At 43.3% G+C, this 16,873-nt stretch overlaps 1 protein-coding gene across 4 annotated transcripts; it reads left to right on the top strand.

The window, feature by feature from the left end:
- Positions 1-5,560: 5,560 nt before the first annotated feature.
- Positions 5,561-15,940, top strand: FAM118A (family with sequence similarity 118 member A). Of its 4 annotated transcripts, none has more exons than XM_066184341.1 (8): positions 5,561-5,656; positions 8,063-8,118; positions 9,296-9,548; positions 10,502-10,723; positions 11,339-11,467; positions 12,120-12,405; positions 14,267-14,299; positions 15,679-15,940. In XM_066184341.1, the coding sequence occupies exons 2-8, from the start codon at positions 8,072-8,074 to the stop codon at positions 15,780-15,782; spliced, it is 1,074 nt and encodes a 357-aa protein (XP_066040438.1). In that variant the 5' UTR covers positions 5,561-5,656; positions 8,063-8,071; the 3' UTR covers positions 15,783-15,940. The 4 variants fall into 4 exon arrangements, with proteins under 4 accessions (XP_066040438.1, XP_066040439.1, XP_066040436.1 ...); XM_066184342.1 differs by lacking the exon at positions 5,561-5,656 and adding an exon at positions 6,089-6,656; XM_066184339.1 differs by lacking the exon at positions 5,561-5,656 and adding an exon at positions 6,089-6,693.
- The last annotated feature ends 933 nt before the right edge of the window (positions 15,941-16,873 follow it).

The following is a 16,873-nucleotide window of genomic DNA, read 5'->3' as shown; positions in this document are numbered from 1 at the left end:
GCACATTTTGTTCTTCAGCCTCTAGTTAAAGCATTTATTCCCACTCACTCATTCAGTAACTTATAATAAATTACCTTTTTAAAATATTAATCTTGAGTATATTTACATAAATTCTCTCATTCAGAGGCATTAATATCAGATAGTGACTGCTGCATTAAACTCAGCTCCTTGTTGTTTAACAATACAGCTAAAATACAGAACTGGACTTGTAAATCCGAGGAATTCTTTCAAAACCTGTACAGGAATTCTTCTGACTCTGGCATCCTGTGGTGTGCAGTGCTTGTATTTGTTCCAGCTAACAGGTGAGGAGAAAACTGAGTGAAAAGGAACAATTGGCCACAAAGAGATTGAAACCTTGGGAAATTCCTGTTAGTCAAACCTTTTTTATTATCCTATCTTTCCACAAAAATCAGGAATAACACTTAGGTGAAAGTACCTACAGGTATCTGAATTTCCTCCAAAGTAAATTTTTCACCCAGAATGGAGTGCACAGCTAAATTGGTTTGTTTTTTCACTTGATTTCACCTCTGCTGCTATGAGTCACTGTAAGGGATGTAGCAGGAGGAGGCAGCAATCTATTAGAAAGCTGACTTTTAAAAAGCTACCCACAAACTCAACTAGCATTTTCTATAATCAAGATTGCATTAGAAGAATAAATCTAATTTTACTTTTATTGTTTCTGATCCGGAATGGGGAATTCTGGAGACATCCATTTTGCAATATGAGTCAATACTGGAGTTGATAACTTGCTCAATAAATCCAGTAAAACCAGAGATTACAGAGCCTTTTATGCTTTATCTAGTTAAAAAGACTAGGAGACAGTTAATGAAATAACAGACTAAAAATTTCTTACAGAAATTTCTTATTGTCATATATTCTAGAAAAACATTAAAACTCAAAAATATCCTTAAAGGTATTTTCTCTCTTTTGTAGAATGCAAGACCTTCACATTACAACTTTTTGAGCTTTTATGGGTTAAATAGTGTTCAAGCAGTTAAAGCTAAGGTCTGAAGACATTGCTGTGACAAATTTGTCCAAAATCTTCCAGTGATACAGGATCTCAGCAGTTCTGGATGAAGGCCCAGATTTTTAAATGTAAAACACAGGGCAGGTGTCCAATTATTTCTGGGCAGGAGTCTGTAATATTTAATGGAATGACAGCATATGTTATGGCCAACCACTTTGTTACAACATGAATTAAAAGAGATTGTAACTGAGATCTCCCACCAAAAATCATGTACAATACATAATCTGGCTCTCAGCTGTTGGTGATGTTAATCCAAGCAGGCATGATGTAAACGTGGTACAGTCCTGGGGGCGCATAGGGCACAGCAGCTGGCTGCATACAGAGAACTTTCCTTCTGGAGTAAAATTTCTGTTGGACTACATCCCTGGGCTCCAGGGCCACACTCACAGCTTCCCTTGTAGGCTGGGTTCCCTTGTGGACTTCACAGGGACTACAAAGACAGCTACACCCCAGATCAGGAGTTTGCAGAACCATTTAAGCTACAGGAGAGATCACATTAGCAACCACGTCCAAGCAAAGGTTTGTTTACTGGAAAACTGATGAGACTTGGCCATCCAACAGCTTTCTTCTGCAGTTGCCCAGCGACCACCAGCACACTGAGGCAGACAGCCAGGCTGACTGACCCTCACACAGGCTCCTGTCCACAGGGCTTCCTTGTGCTGCACTTTCAGGGAATTCCAAGATCTTAATCTCTGTCTCCGTACTGCATTCTGCACTCATGTGCTGGTTCCTGCCCGTATAAGCTCTCAGTTTGCTGACCTGTAGCTGAGCTTTAAGCTTGTTAGATTCATGCCTGGCTAGAAGAAGTAGCCATTGCACCACACAAACCCACCAAGCAGGAAAAAAACCCCACCTTATTATTTAATACCACAGATGATCTGTTCTAACAGAGCAGAGTAACACCACTGCTTTTGTCCCTCATTTATACAGATTTTATTTACGAAATTATTTTGGCCAACATTTTAAATTTCTGATTTTTGACAAAGAGAAAGGAGCTTTTTTGCCAGTTCACCAACAAGTTCATACAATAATATTCCCAAGGTTCATTTCCCTGACCTAGCTAAGTTCTTTAACAATAGCAACTTTTTCAAGCAGAATTTGAGTATTTGTAACTTCCTGTCTGGCTTTCTCTCTCCCCCCCCCATTCTTTACAGTAGTATGTTTGGTTTAAATCCATTCCTTCCAGGCTTCAGAATGTTTTATTTCCTTTTACCTTCTTTCTCTCTGTCTCTCTCTTTTTTTTTTTTTTTTTTTTTTTTTCTTCTTTTTCTTTCTTTTGTGGCTGTCCTCTCTTTGGTTTTGTTTTGCTCCCTTTTCCCATTACAGTTCTGCCTCTCCGTAGAGGTTTTCCTCCCTTTCCCGCTGCAGCACACATTGCTGCTGTTCAGAACAGATAAGGACCTCGAGACAGAGCTTCTTTGTTGTTTTGTTGTTCTTTTTTTTTTTGGTCAGAAAAATGCACAAAACAAACTCTTTAATCAAAGGACGCCTCGCTTAGTTACACTCCTTAGTTTTTTCAAAGCAAAGTCATATATTCAGACTTTTTTAGAAACAAGTTCAAGCTAAAGTCAAGGTCAGAAAAAGGGCAGCTAACAGAGTTTATTTCCCCTCCATTTCCCCTTTTAACACGTACTTTTTTTGCAAGTGACTGTACTGCAATCCTCACACTTTCAACGTTGCTAATAGAAGGCATGTGTGAGAGAGGCAAGGTGCAAAGTGATGCAAAACTAGATGGCAATTGCACTCACTCTGTTAGGCAAGAGTTGCCTGTAGGGAGACCTTGTTGGTGCAGATGTGCTTAGCACTTGGCAGCTTTAAAATTATACCTGCAGTTACATCCAGAGTTATTTTACAGATCATGTCGCTCTGCAGGGCATACACACAGATAGTGCTGCAAGTCAAAGGTTATCTTTCAAAATTAATCTTTACATTCAATCATGGGTGAGCTCTAAATGAACTGACACTGACTTTTGAAAACAGACTTTGAATTTCTGAAAGTATTTTTCTTCTGCACAGTTTTTTATAAACCGTTCTGTTTACCAAAGATGCCAAACTAGTAAAATCCAGTCAGCTCCACGTTAGAAAAAAGTAATCCCCTAACAGGGAGGAACTGGCAGTCCCATTGTGTAAGGAATTTTATCTCAATCAACAGGGGCAGATCGGCTTCCTGCTATGGAAAAAAATAAGGCACAAGTTAGTTGGTTCCTTAAAGATACTTTTTAGCAAGCTCAATAAACTTTCCTTATGAGTTTTGCTTGGCTTCTTTCAAACCAGCAGGTTCTGGCATAATGTAGGCTCGGATTTACTTAATCCTAACTTCTCAAAGAGCAAGATGTCAGAATGTTGCTAATGTAACCAACATTACATTTCAGTTCATGGAACCACCGCTGAATAATCAGATGCATTGCTTCTTGCAGCCAAAACCAGCCAGCTGCATTTCTCAGCCTGATGACATCCTTTCAGGGGTTATTTCCAAAGTCGGCAATAACCCCCCAAATAAGCAACTGACTTAATGTGTTGTTTAGTACACTTGGACAAACAGATTTACTTTGAGAGATAAATCTGAGGTTGAATCAAGTGTTGGACTGGTGTAGTTATTTCTTTTAAGTGTGTGTTTTACCTCTCAGACATCCTCAATTGCCTTTCTTTGTTGCTTCTTGAAAGAAACTTTCATTTTTCAAAGTTTACAGGTTTCAATCCACTTCAAAGTTCTTTTTTTTTGCTCCTAAACTTTCTGCCCGTTTTCTCCTAATGGTGTTGGCCTGTCACTGTCATATTTATTTGTTCGCATTTTAAAATAATAACATGGAAATATAATGGATAATAATGCTGTTACTTCTTATTGTACATTTGGAAAGGTATCTAAACCTCCTTTTGATTGTACTTTATGTAGTTAGTTTTGTACTGTGTTTGGTTGGAAAGTATTGGTATTCTTTGTCCATAGTAACTTTCCAACTCCTTGCAGGGGAATCCAGAGTTTATGAAATGTACTGTTGTTGTGACTGCTCTTGGGGTTTTAAAATAACAGTGCAGTTTAAAGATATGAAAGGAGCAAGGCTTACAGGAAAAGGTAGTAACACCAGATTAATTGATTCAGACTGAAAAATGGAAATGCTTTCAAAGGCCTCTCTTCACAAAAATTTCCTCTCGCATTTCGTTCTAAATGAATGTGAAATAAAGAATATTAGGCACTGTAAATCTACAGGATGGGCCAGACGCTGAGGCTCAGGCTCAGGCAAATATTTAGCAAGTCTTTGTAATTCCTATCTACAGCTGAAAAAATATTCTAAGATACACAACAAATTCTTTAGTAATACATTCCAGCATTAGTACAACAGTGTCAAATAACATTGCAAACTGGATTTCATACATAGTTGCTGGGTTTCACAGGGAGAAGAATATCACCTAGTTCTTTTAAAACACAGTGTCTTTGACCTCCAGGTTTACAGAACCCTCAATATCAGCATGTTGAAATTCCTTGCTGCTTGACTGGCAGCAGTGAAGGGTGAAAGGCAAAGAGCTGAAAACACTGCAGAGCTTCCCCAACTCAACCACGTGTCAGTTTTCAGGTGAGGCTACTTCCATTCTTCCTTCTCCCTCCCCGTTCTCACTGATCCTGCCCTCCACCTTCCTTGTCCTAGGAATACGATTCCCCAAAGGTTTGTTAAGCCTTTCTAAAGGCTGCAATATAGTAAGATAAGAATAGTAACAAAGTGAGAAGTGGTGTCTAGGGAATATAACACAGACAGTTCACAGGGACACAGTGTTCTTACACAGGTTGAAAGTCAGTGATTTCACAGTGTTCAACACCACTGTTCTTGCCAAAACACTGGATATGGAGTAAAAACGGTGCGTATGTGTCATCTTCAAAACTGGCTGTAATTACCGAAATTCTTCCTAAAACTATACCAGAATACCAATACAACTCTGGTATTTCATGAACATAACAGAATGGCCAAATCTATCACATGGACGTGCAAAACCTGTAGAGTCCTGACTGCACCCAAAGCCAATGGAAGTGGCTGACTGGAGAAACAAAGGAAAGCGGGAAGCTTGTGCCAAGAAGTACTTCAGGTCCTCAAAAGCCTATGGAATGGTATCATGATTAGAATCACAGACTGGTTTGGATTGGAAGGGACTTGAAAGCTTATCTTGTTCCACCCCCTGCCATGGGCAGGGACACCTTCCATTATCCCAGGTTGCTCCAAGCCCTGTCCTCGGATCTGCAGATAGGTTTGAAAATGTAATTAAAACCAGAGAATCATGCATTTTCAGCCCAGTTTTGCCACTGAGCTTTAAGGGCACAGGTCTGTGACAGCCTCCTTTGGCACAATTACAGCCTTTACCCATCCGACTGATGGATGAAAGCAATGATGAAAGGAAGGCGCTTCTAAGGGACGTGAGGCTGCTGATAAAAAACCAAAACAAAACAAAACAACAAAAAAAACACCCCAAACAAACAAACAAACAAAAAAAACCAAACCGAGAGAGGGAGAGGATCCGAAGGGGAGGAGGCGCTGTGGGTGTTTAAAGGCGATGTGACTGTTTAAAGAACAGAGCCCGCTGTCACCGCATCGCCCTCACCATGCCTCGGCCACCCCCGCCGTGCCCTCAGTAGAGCCGTGCAAGGTAACGCTGCCCTCTGTTCCTTCTTTTTGTTGTTGTTGTTGTTGTTGTTTTGCTTCCTCCTCACCGTAATGTTTTCCCATCTCTAACACCTCCATCACCGGGTTTTTAACTGCTCAGCACGCAGGTTTGCCCGTTGGCTTTCTCCTGTAGCGGAGAGCTGACTGCCGCCTCTCGCACAGACCCGCGGCTGTGCACTCCCGCCTCTCAGGGCTTTTCAGTGCTTTTGGGCAGCCGGCGCCTGGGGGACAGACCCCTTCACCTCCCCGCCGCGGGGTTTGAGCGGGACGGCCGCGGTTTGGGAGCAGCTTTTCGTTGGAATCTGCATTTCGGAGCTGCGCGGAACGCCGGCGGCGGGGCGGCTGTTTCCCGGGGGAAGGAGCGGCTCCGTGCCCTGGCGGAAGCGGGCGGGGAATGGCGAGCGGCGATCCCGCCCCGGCTCCAGCTCCCGGCTCCGTTCCCGCCGTGAGTTTTCCTCACAAGGAACTGGCAGCCCTGGCACGGGGCATTCCCTTTCTCGCCGCTGCCTTTGGGTTGAGCGTTTAAGGCTGCGTTCAGATATCAAAGCGTCTGGCAACACCCGCTCCGTCCAGTCAGCCTGGCGAGCTGGAGTTCCAGTGCGTGAACGGAGCTCTTACTTCGCTGATAAGAACGGAGCGTGTGGAGCAGGGAAGATGCCAGATTAGGAGTCGTTCCGACGTCCCCTCGTTGTGTTGGGAGTGAGGACCGGGCTGTGGGGATCGCAGCGGGCTCCCACAGCCCGCCTTGAGGAGCCCCTGTGGAAAAGCGACTGCCCAGAGCTGCGGTCAGTCCCGGAGGATGGTCCCCGGCAGCTCCCACAGCTGCGGAATGTGACCTCCATCGCTGATCTCGGCCTTGGATTTCCCCGTGAGGATTTCCCCGTGAGGATTTCCCTGTGAGGACCGGGCGATCCCTGCTCCCCTTTCCTTGTCCGGCTGCGCCTTCCAGGAGGCGACTTCAGGAGCTGAAAGGCAACAGCGAGGTGTGAAATGCTGGGATTGACGGCAGCCCGCGGTGAGGTGCTTTCATCGAGTCTGGGGAGCTGTAATAAATAAAGCTTTCTTGAGCGGGGTTATAAAATGAGAACTGTCCTTTCCACAGAAGTAAATTGCCCTTCCTGCCTTCCTTCCTTGTATGAATGAGTCTTGTGGGGGAATGTTTTGGGGGTCTTTGTGGTGGCCTTGATGATCTGGAAGGTTTCTTGATGGTTCTCGGTGGTTTTGAAGTGCTTTGCCCTAGGCAGATATTTTGTCCCGATTTTTGGATGTGCTAATGATGACAGTGAGGCACCTCCGTAGGATACTGTTGGTCAGGGAAGAGAGTACAGAGGAAATAAATATTACAAGAAGAAAAGATTTTTTTTCTGCCTTAAAAGACACGCTGAGTGCTTTTGAAGACATCTGTATGGTTTTGGTTTTTTTTTTTGGTTAGGTTTGTTTGTTTGGGGGGTGTTGTTTTGGCTTTTTTGGGGGGGTTGGTTGGGTTTTAAAAGTTTGTTTGTTTTTGGTCTTTTTATTCGGTTTGGTTTGTTTGTTTGTTTTTGTTGGCCGAAAAATCTCCAAACTTGGAGCCTCTTGCTTCCAAATTAGCTTCCAGCACGTGAATGCAAGAGCTGGCAACTCCCTTAGGAGCCCTGGGCTCTGGCACAATGTTTGTTTGAGGGATTAGGGGCTGCAGTTTGCCATCACCACCACCAAAAGCTGTGTCTCAAAGCCAAGACAAAAAATACATCCTCATAAAAAAATAAACCCATGTAATGAAACTCGGGGGTTTCTGAGTAATGATCCCACAGCCAGTTCTCCTGCCAAGGTGGAGTCTTTCTTGTGCTTCAGACATGAGACATAATAGGTGATACAGAAATATGTTATTTCTTTTTTCTCAGCAAGTATTTTTAATAAAATCTGTCATACCCTGCAGGCTGGTCGTGTAGCCAGGTGGCTCTCAGAGGGTTTCTTGTGAGCAGGATGTCATGTGGAAGTCTGGTTTCCACAAACTGGATTGAATAAACTGATTATTGTGAAAAAAAAAAATTAAAATCAAGCAACTTACTGACTTGAAATGACTTGTAGTTTTAATGAGTATGATAAATTTTATCTTGAATTTAGACACAAGTGTTTTTTTAGCTGCATGAATAGCTGCATCTCTGTTATCTCAGTCCTGTGGCATTTGGATGCTTACCTGGAGCTGTGCTGGGTTTGCACACTTGTCCTTTGGCAGGTTTGTTTCCATGAGTGCCTTGCTTCACTGGGATGTGACACGGGGAGCCTTAATATTAAAATAGTTGGTAGGAATAGAGAGAAAAAAGTCAACAGTAACACATCTGATTTTGGTTTTGGCTTTTACTAAGGTAGGAGCATTAAGAATTATTTTGCTTTTTGTTTTATTCAGGGCTCAGAGATGGATTCACCAGAAGGGGCCACAATTAGGAGTGAGCAGAAATTCAGGTAACTTGTATTAGAGTTGATACAAAACTGTCTCTTGGTGAAAATCTGAAACCACAATGGCAATAAACTACTGAATATTGAATACAAGAACAACATCATGCCTGAAAACTTGAAATTATCCCAGAAGCTGGTTTCTTCACTGGCCAAGTACTTCATGCTCACTCAAGTTGTTTATGAGGAATAAATAATAGGAGGAAACAATTTTGGGTGAATGTAGCAGGAAGGCATGGGGTCCTCAAACACTTTTTTTTTTTTGTAGGCAGGTGCTGGCAACCATACCTACATGTTTATTGCTTTGCCTGAGGCCATTTCAAGTTGAACATTATAGTTTGACCTAGATAGTTTCAGGATGATTGTGAAATAAGAGGTGTTAATCATCTTTATTACCATGTTACCAGGAACTGAAAATCTGTAAAGGTAGTTTGGAAAGTCAGGGGAGTTCTGAGGTTCTGTACTGCTGAAAATCCTTGTTTGTACAGAAGTGATTCTGCTGGATGGTTTATATGCATTTTCACTTCTTTGCTGGGTAATCATGAAAGATTTTCCTCACATGGTTCCCTGTGCTGGTTTGTGCAGGGGGTGTGGGTGTCACACCAACACACCTCTGAGAGGCACCTATGGGTAGTAATGTCTGAATAATGAACCAGCATGACTGCTAGGTGATCATAAGTGAGAATAAAATACTCCACTTTTTCACAGGAAAAAAAACCCCAAAAGTTTGTTTTCTTGGAATATTGTGACTTGTCCCTTTGAAACAGCTCCCCTTCCTTTCTATCCCTCATGTATTATTTCAGTCACTGGGCAATCTTTTGCCTCCTTTTCTCAAACTTTCACTTGAAATAGTGTTTGGCTTGCCCAGTGGCCTGGAAATTGCCAAGTGTCAGTTTGGATCTCAGGGATAGCAATGATTTGAAGTTGTTGCCTTTTTTTGGGCTGCCATTAACCACGCACATTTACCTGTCTGAAATGGCAAAAAGGCTTCGAGGGCGTTGTTGGTCTGGGGGAGGCCACGAGGTTGTGTGGCTGCCCATCTCATCCTGGTGTGCAGGAATGGAGAACTCTGCCCCTACTGCTTGGTTGGTGTTTTGCAGAAGCTTTAATGGCTCAGGGTGAATTTCTGGAGTCAGTCCCTGAGCCCTGCCGTGAACAACAAACGCTTTTGTTTTCTCTGTTCAAGAAAATTCTTAAAAAGCCTGGTAAGGAAACAGCCTCGGGACCTTCTGCTGGTCATTGGCACGGGGGTGAGTGCTGCAGTAGCCCCAGGAATCCCAGCTCTGTGCTCCTGGAGGAGCTGCATTGAGGCTGTCCTTGGAGCAGCTGAGCAGCTGGAGGTGCTGCACCCCGGGGATGTGGCTGAATTCCGTCACAAAGTGATGAAGGAGAGAGACCTGCTTGTGGTTGCCCATGATCTCATCAGGAAGATGTCACCTGTGAGTATGTTCGTAACCTCTGTTCATTTCTGAACCTGCCATGTACTTTTGTTCTGTTACAAGGAAACACTGCTTCCAAAAGCAGACTTTTTTTTTTTTTTCTGGTGAAAATGGAAATTTGGTGAGTAATCGTACAGCACATTGTACATTTTGGGGAGGCTAAAAAAAAATCCCTGAGTTTTAGTATAAGTTAGAATTCATCAGAATTAACGCAAACAAGAGTCCTGACTATTAAATATTTGCTGTAAAGTTCATGAGAAGTGAAAGAGGGATTTCTAGATCTGTGGCTATAACTGGAGAGACCCTGAGAGTACAGGTAGGGTTTTGAGGCTGCTTGTGGCCTTGGGCCACACATTGTGAATCACTGGGGCAGCTCTTGCTTCCCTGAGGACAGCCCATGCATGCCCAGGCTCAGTCATCCATCTTTGCAGTTTCCAGAGGTTTTCAAACTGTGTTAAGACCTCTGCCAAGTCTTCCTTCTAGCTGAAACAATCTGGGTGACAGACACAGTGCTGAGTGCAGGCTGGGGTGAGCCTCTCAACAGGCCCAGTGTGACTATAAGTCTGCATGTGTTCACAGCAGATTTAATCATTAATAAAGTTTTCTCAACCAGGAATGAGAAAACAGAATCCCCCTTTAATAGTGTATGCCAGGAATAGCCAGGATACTGAATACTGATAAAACACTGGTATGTCTGAATCCAGGGCAGGCTGATTTGAGTCTTTTGTTGTGCTTGTATTACAAGCTCTCTTGAGAAACCCAGACAATCGCTTGGTAGAGGCAAGAGCAGTGGAACAAATTGAGGTTTGTTTTGGGTGGTTTTGCTTGGTGTGCTTGTTGAAGGCCTCTTTTCCAAGAATGCTTTGGCATTAAGTGGGTTCCTGTGGGAGGGAGGCAGCTGTAACAGAGCACGTGGAGTGTTCCTGATGGAGTGTTCTCTCCTCTTTCCTCAGCGCACTGGGGACACGAAGCCCAACTTCTTCCAGGATTGCTTAATGGAGGTGTTTGATAACTTAGAGCAGCACATTCAGAACCCTGTGGTTTTGCAATCCATCCTGAGGCTCATGGAGAGAGGCACCATGGTTCTGACCACAAACTACGATAATTTGCTTGAAATATTTGGTCAGCAACAGGGTAAACCTATGGAATCTTTAGACCTTAAAGATAAGGATAAGGTACGGTGAGAGTAGTAAGATTATTGGACTTAATATATGACAAGTCAGCACAGAAGCTGCACTGAAAGATGTTTTCCTGTTTAAAGAGTCAGGACTAAAAGTTGTTGATTGTTAAAGCATGTCTTGTAAGCTACAGCAGATGCCCAGACATTCCTTCTACATACATCTCTTTATTCTGAATAATCTGGTAACAGTTACCAAGGAGAATTTCAGTGCCTGTTTGTTAACCAGCTCCCTGCCATTTACTGGAAAAAACCCACAAATTATTTACTTACGTGAAGTCATGGTTAAAATTCCAAATAGACTTTCACCTGGCTGGTAGTTAATTTGCTGTTCATTCTTTTTCTGTCAGTGCTGCTGGAACTTGCTTCTTGGCTGACTGGCTGTTTAACCCCAAAAATCCAGAGTCAGCTGCAGTATCAGCCATCACCTCTTTGTTACGATTTAAAGTGAGCTGTGTAATTAGCAATCACAATCTCTTGCTGTCGGAAAGTGCCAAAGGAGTTGTTTCTGCTTTAAGTGGTTTCTAAGTCAGTTCAGCTGTATAGTTTTGCAGATCCCTGGTGAGTGTGGTATATTATAACAAAAGGATGTGTCTTTCATCATGTGCTTTAGGTTCTTCAGTGGGCAAGGGGCCATGTAAAATATGGAGTTCTTCACATTCATGGCTTATATACAGATCCCTGTGGAATGGTGCTGGATCCCTCGGGATATAAAGATGTTACTCAGGATCCTGAAGTCATGGTTTGTGTGATCTTTAAAATTTTGACTATGTTTTTCCAAACAGTTTTCTTGTCATCACTGCAGACAAGACACCTAAGGCTCTGTGGGATCATATAAATTAAATATTTGGGGACCAGAGGAATTATTTAGGATTATTCAGAAAGGTGGCTCCGTTGCAAGGGCAGTCTGTGCCCTTGGGTATTGTGGCTGTGTAAATCACAACCAAACCCCTCAGCTGGATGTCAGTTTGTATTTCTCTTTGGAAAGAATAGGAGCCTCAAAATACTGGACACCAGGACAAGGATTCATCATCATATGACTGCTAGAATTTCTCAGGGGTTTAAACTGGTACCAGCTCTGCATCCTGGACTTAATGTCAAGTTGCTGGCAGCACCTACATGCCTGTTTAAATTCCATGGAATGGCTTGGGTTGGAAGAAACCTTAAAGATCCTCTTGTTCCAACTCCTGTATTTGCATAATTTTTTTTTTTAATAGGAACAATGGTTATGAAATGTCAGTTTGGCCTGGTCCTAAAAACATTTGCTTTTCTCAAGTCACTAGTGAGGTTCTGCTCTGCTGGTCCTTCTCTGGCTGATGTATTTTAAAAGTCCTGACCTTGGCTTTTGTCTACTGAAGTAAAAGCGGCTCTTCTTTGTTTCTGTTCCTTCACAGGAGGTTCTTCAGAACTTGTACAGAACCAAATCTTTTTTGTTTTTGGGTTGTGGAGAGACTCTGCGTGACCAGATATTCCAAGCTCTTTTTCTTTACACAGTAAAGAACAAAGTGGATCTGGAACATTACATGTTGGTGCTTAAAGAAAACGAAGACCACTTTTTCAAGCTCCAGGCAGATATGCTGCTGCACGGAATAAAAGTGGTGTCCTATGGGGACTGCTTCCAACAATTCCCAGAGTATGTCCAGGATCTGACTGCTCAAATCTGCAAACAGAGGAGTCCAGGTAATGTGGCCTCTTCAACAGCACAATCTGGAGCAGGCACTGGGCACTTTGCCCTGCCTGAACACTGCAGCTGATCCAAGGCACTGACCTCCAGTACAGCTTTGCTGCTTGTGAGGGACATGAAGAGTTGGGACATGTGGCCCAACTGTAACTAGATTTTTTTTTTAAATCTGTGGATTTGGAGGTCTGTGGATTCTTGCAAATTTAATATTGAATTCTGGATTTGTTTCTTTGTTAGCATTTGGTAAAGATGTTTACCTAACATGTATTTATGATGTGAACTACTTCAGCTTATTGAGTATTACATTATCAGGAATCTGACTTGTCAGGAAAAGAGGCTAAGAGAATTGGAAGGGATTAACTGGTGGGATAAGCTGGTTGAGCCACAATAACTGACTGAGCATAGAATGGGAAATTAAATCAGTGCATCCAATAAGCTTAGTACACTTAGGGATGTGAAGAGAACGAAGGGAAACAACAACTCTGTGTCTAAGGAAAGAGATTTCTTTAATGTTTTCCAAACAAAGGCAGTTCCATTTTGGTTTATCCAGAGAACAGAGGAAAATCACTAAATGACCTTGGGAAGAGTTACTATTTGACAGCTCTTTCATTTATCATTTCAGTGAAACTGTTTTGTCTACAATTATTCCCAGGTGGTGCATAGCAGGAACCTTCCCCGAAAAGTGCATGCCCAAATTAATATCCTGGGTTTTGTGACTTGATGAATGTTTCAATTAGACTGCATTATGTTTTTCTTTCCATGAAGGCTAAAAAAAAATATTTATCATACCACTGAGACTTCAGGAAGTTTGTCTGCAGTCTGATTTATATCAGACTTGCAGGAGGGACCTTACTCAGATTTGAAAGTCTCGTGATCTCATTTACAAGTCAAGATCCCAAACAAAGCCATTTCTAGGTGTGCAGAACTGCTCTGTACATCACCAAACTGTCAGGGTTTGGTTTTCTGTGTCTATTTAAAAACTCTCTTCTAAATTGTAGCAGGGGGAGTTTGTTATGTTAAAGAAATGAGAAATGCAAAACCAAAATAAGCCTGATGCAGACTGGGGACTTGAGGCCCCTGGACACTCACTGGAAAAGGAACACAGCAAACCACAAGCAGTCCAGGAATCCTGGAATGCCTTGAGGAACACTTCCTAGGAGAGGTGATGGAGAGCCCAACAGAGGACCTGAAGTTAGGGTTGGTAGTAGCCTGGGCTGGAGTAATCATGTCCTGGTGGAATTCTCAGTCTGCTGAACCATGATGAAGTTGCTTTAGCTGTAGTATTTGCAAAATTGTTCTGACTGGGGAAGTTCCCACTGACTGGAAAAGAGGAAACAAAACTCCTACTTTTAAAAAGGGAAAAAAAGGAAGACTTGGGGGATGTGGGTAAAAAATGGGCTGGATGGTCACACTCAGGGCTGTGGTCAGTGCCTGGAGGAGAGAAGGCTCTAGGGAGACCTTACAGCAGCCTTCCAGTGCCTGAAGGGGCTCCCAGAGAGCTGGAGAGGGACTTTGGGACAAGGGCACAGGGATGAAACAAGGGTGAATGGCTTCAGACTGAAAGGGCAGAGATTTAGATTAAAGAGGACATGTTTTTATGATCAGAATGGTGGGGACCCTGCACAGGGTACCCAGAGAAGCTGTGGCTGCCCCAGCCCTGGAAGTGTCCAAGGCCAGGCTGGATGAGGCTCTGAGCAACCTGGGATAGTGGAAGGTGGGTGGAACTGGATGAGCTTTAACATCCCTTCCAACCCAGACCATTCTTGGGATTCTAAATACAACCTTGCTGGTTTGGGGAGGTGCATTAAAGCGTAAAAACTTCCTGCATGCTCATGTGTGCTGCTGATGTCTCTTCTTTAGATGCTGAACGGGTGGACAGCACAACTCTGTTGGGTAAGTAATGTGGTTATTTTCACAGGAAGTTCCACAATCCTACCAACACAAGAAAAATACCCGTCTTGTTTCCAGAGTAATTAAATGATTACTGTGCAGAGCTCTGAGTTAGCTCTGAAAGTTTGCTGAACACTCTTTTTTTACTCTCGGGTTTCCTGTCTGCCTGACTGATGGCCTTTTCAGGTATATCAAGTGACAAATGACAGTATTACCTCAGAATACTCAGATGAACGTTAGTAACTTTTTATATACATTTTCTGGAGCTTTTACATGCTAACAGCAACGAGATTTTTGGCTCAGATTTCCAAGTACAGGTTTCTGTTCCAAAAGCCTTCCTTAAGGAGGTCAGGAAGAGTGAATCTCGAGGGTGTGGCAGTGAAGGTGGTTTTTCAGCTGAGCTGTTCAGGTTGCTTTGTGATGTTTCTAGGAATAACCTGAGCAATAATACATTCCAATTGATGGAAAAAATACAGCAAAACAAGAAGATTCCACTCCTCAGAGATCTGTGCTGCTGCAGCCAACATCAAAATTGTATAGAAGTATCATGGGGTACTGCATGTAAGGGCCTTTGGCAGTGCAGGGGGTGAAACCCCTCCTCTTTCCCACTCAAAAAGCACACAAGCTCCAAGACACTTGTGTGCAGGTGTAAAGTCAGAGATTAGTTTTGTAATTCCAGTGGGATTTTAAATTTACCTTTCTCTCAACTGAGTTCATAAATCCCATTTTCAATAAAGTACTATTAGGTGGAAGAGAAACCAAAACCTTGAGCAGAATTTATTCCAGTCCTCCTTTACTAACTTGTTAGCACCATCTTTAGGTAGTTTTAGCACCTGTTCACGTATAGTTCAGAATACAGACCAAGTAAAAAACCCAAGAGGATTATTGTGTGTAATACCCCACAAAATCTAAGTGAATGTTCTGGTTTTGAAGGAATTTCTTTTCCATTCATGTTACTCTCCAGTTACGCTGTTTATGTACTTCTAACAGCAGCTTACACTAAGGATTTTTGTTGCTGACTTCAGGTTGAGACCACTAGAATAATCTATTTCAACCCTCCAGCTCAAGCTGGGGCCTGTGACTATCAGAGATCCAGATTCATGTGTGAGCTCCACAGTTGTTAAATTGGCTTTGGCAAAAGGCAGCTGAATCCTGAGCTGCATCCCTGCTGTTAGTGTCAGTACTAGAGATCAGTTTTGGGGGAGAGCTTGAGCCCAGACCTTTAGGAGGGTTAATGTTTCATGTAATTCAGAATCCCAACAGGAGAACCTCAGGGGACCAGGATTGTGTTCATCTTGCTAGCTGGTGCTTGTAATAAAAAGTACACCAAGCACATGGATGTAGCAATACTAATTTGTTTTCTTTCCCCTCTCTCACCCCAGGAACTTCATGTCTGGACTGTGCTAAAAGGAAGTTAGGAGAAAGCAGCACTGATTCTCCTAAGAGGATCAAGGGGTCAGATAATGATATACCCAATCTGGAATGAAAAAACCCCCAAACCACCCAAGCCGCCCCCCGCCCCCCCCCCCCCGGAACTTTTTAACAGTAGGTGTTTTACATCTGCTGCATGCAAAGTTTTGAGCTGGTATTTCCATGATTTTAAGTGGAATAAAATTGTACATACTAGCTTTCTCTTTTTTCCAAGCCATAAATGTGTCGTGTGAGTAAAGCTTCAGAGTCAAATGAGTCACTCCCTTGGCACTGCATGGTCAGGCAGAAGCAGATGCGACTTCTCTTTGTGTCTGTGTGAAGCCACTTGGACCAAACTCTTCTCCAGGTGAAGCCACACAACATTTGAATCTGTCTGAAGTGCCTCTTGCCACACCTGCCTTGGAAATAGAGGGGTTTCAGTTCTCCCATCAGCTCAACTGCAGGTGGGGTTCTGGATTCTTCAGGGGTCCTGCAGGCTTCAGTTTCTGCAGTTGCCAGCACTGGTAATGATGTGTCCCTGGAAGGGCTGAAGGATTGCTCCTGTCAGGTTTCCCTGTGGTTGTTTCCTAAGGATTTCTACTGTGCCTTGTGGGAGCAGGTCACATTGTACTGGGGTGTTACAGGGAGGGTGAGGGGTGGGGCTGCCAGGTGACCTTTCTGAACTGTGGTTTGGCAGGGCTTTACTCCCGTGTTGCACAACCAATTCTTGCAGTTCCCTGGGACAAAAAGCTTCAGTGAGGTGAACTGTGAGGATGCTGCTGTGCTCCTGCAGGCCTTCAGGCAGCCCACAGCAACCATGGTCCTCTGAGAGGGTCTACTGACACCAAGATCACTTCTGAAAATTGTCTTTGAGCATCACATAGAGCATTACCTCTGAGACTACCCTCTAACATAAGCTTGTGCAGTCAGCATGAGTGGGCTGCTTTGGAAAGTGACTGGTCAGGCTCCTGTGGATCCTGATGATCACCTCTTGCTTCAAGCTGAAGCAAAATCCAGCACTTGCATGCAGGTATTTGACTATATTGACCCTGGTTACTACCACTATTTAAACACTAAAGTCATGCAACTCCTTATCATGTGCTTGAAGTCAGGTCTACAACAGGAAATCCAATCCCAGCCCTTGGTAAGGATCAGCTTACACCCAGC

This window comes from Chamaea fasciata, unplaced genomic scaffold, assembly GCF_029207755.1.
Source record: "Chamaea fasciata isolate MVZ Bird 193981 ecotype frontalis unplaced genomic scaffold, bChaFas1.0.hap1 SCAF_5, whole genome shotgun sequence".
Classification (NCBI taxonomy): Eukaryota; Metazoa; Chordata; class Aves; order Passeriformes; family Sylviidae; genus Chamaea; species Chamaea fasciata.
The sequence above is the reverse complement of the archived record's forward strand: the minus strand, read 5'-3'. Positions and strand labels throughout refer to the sequence as shown.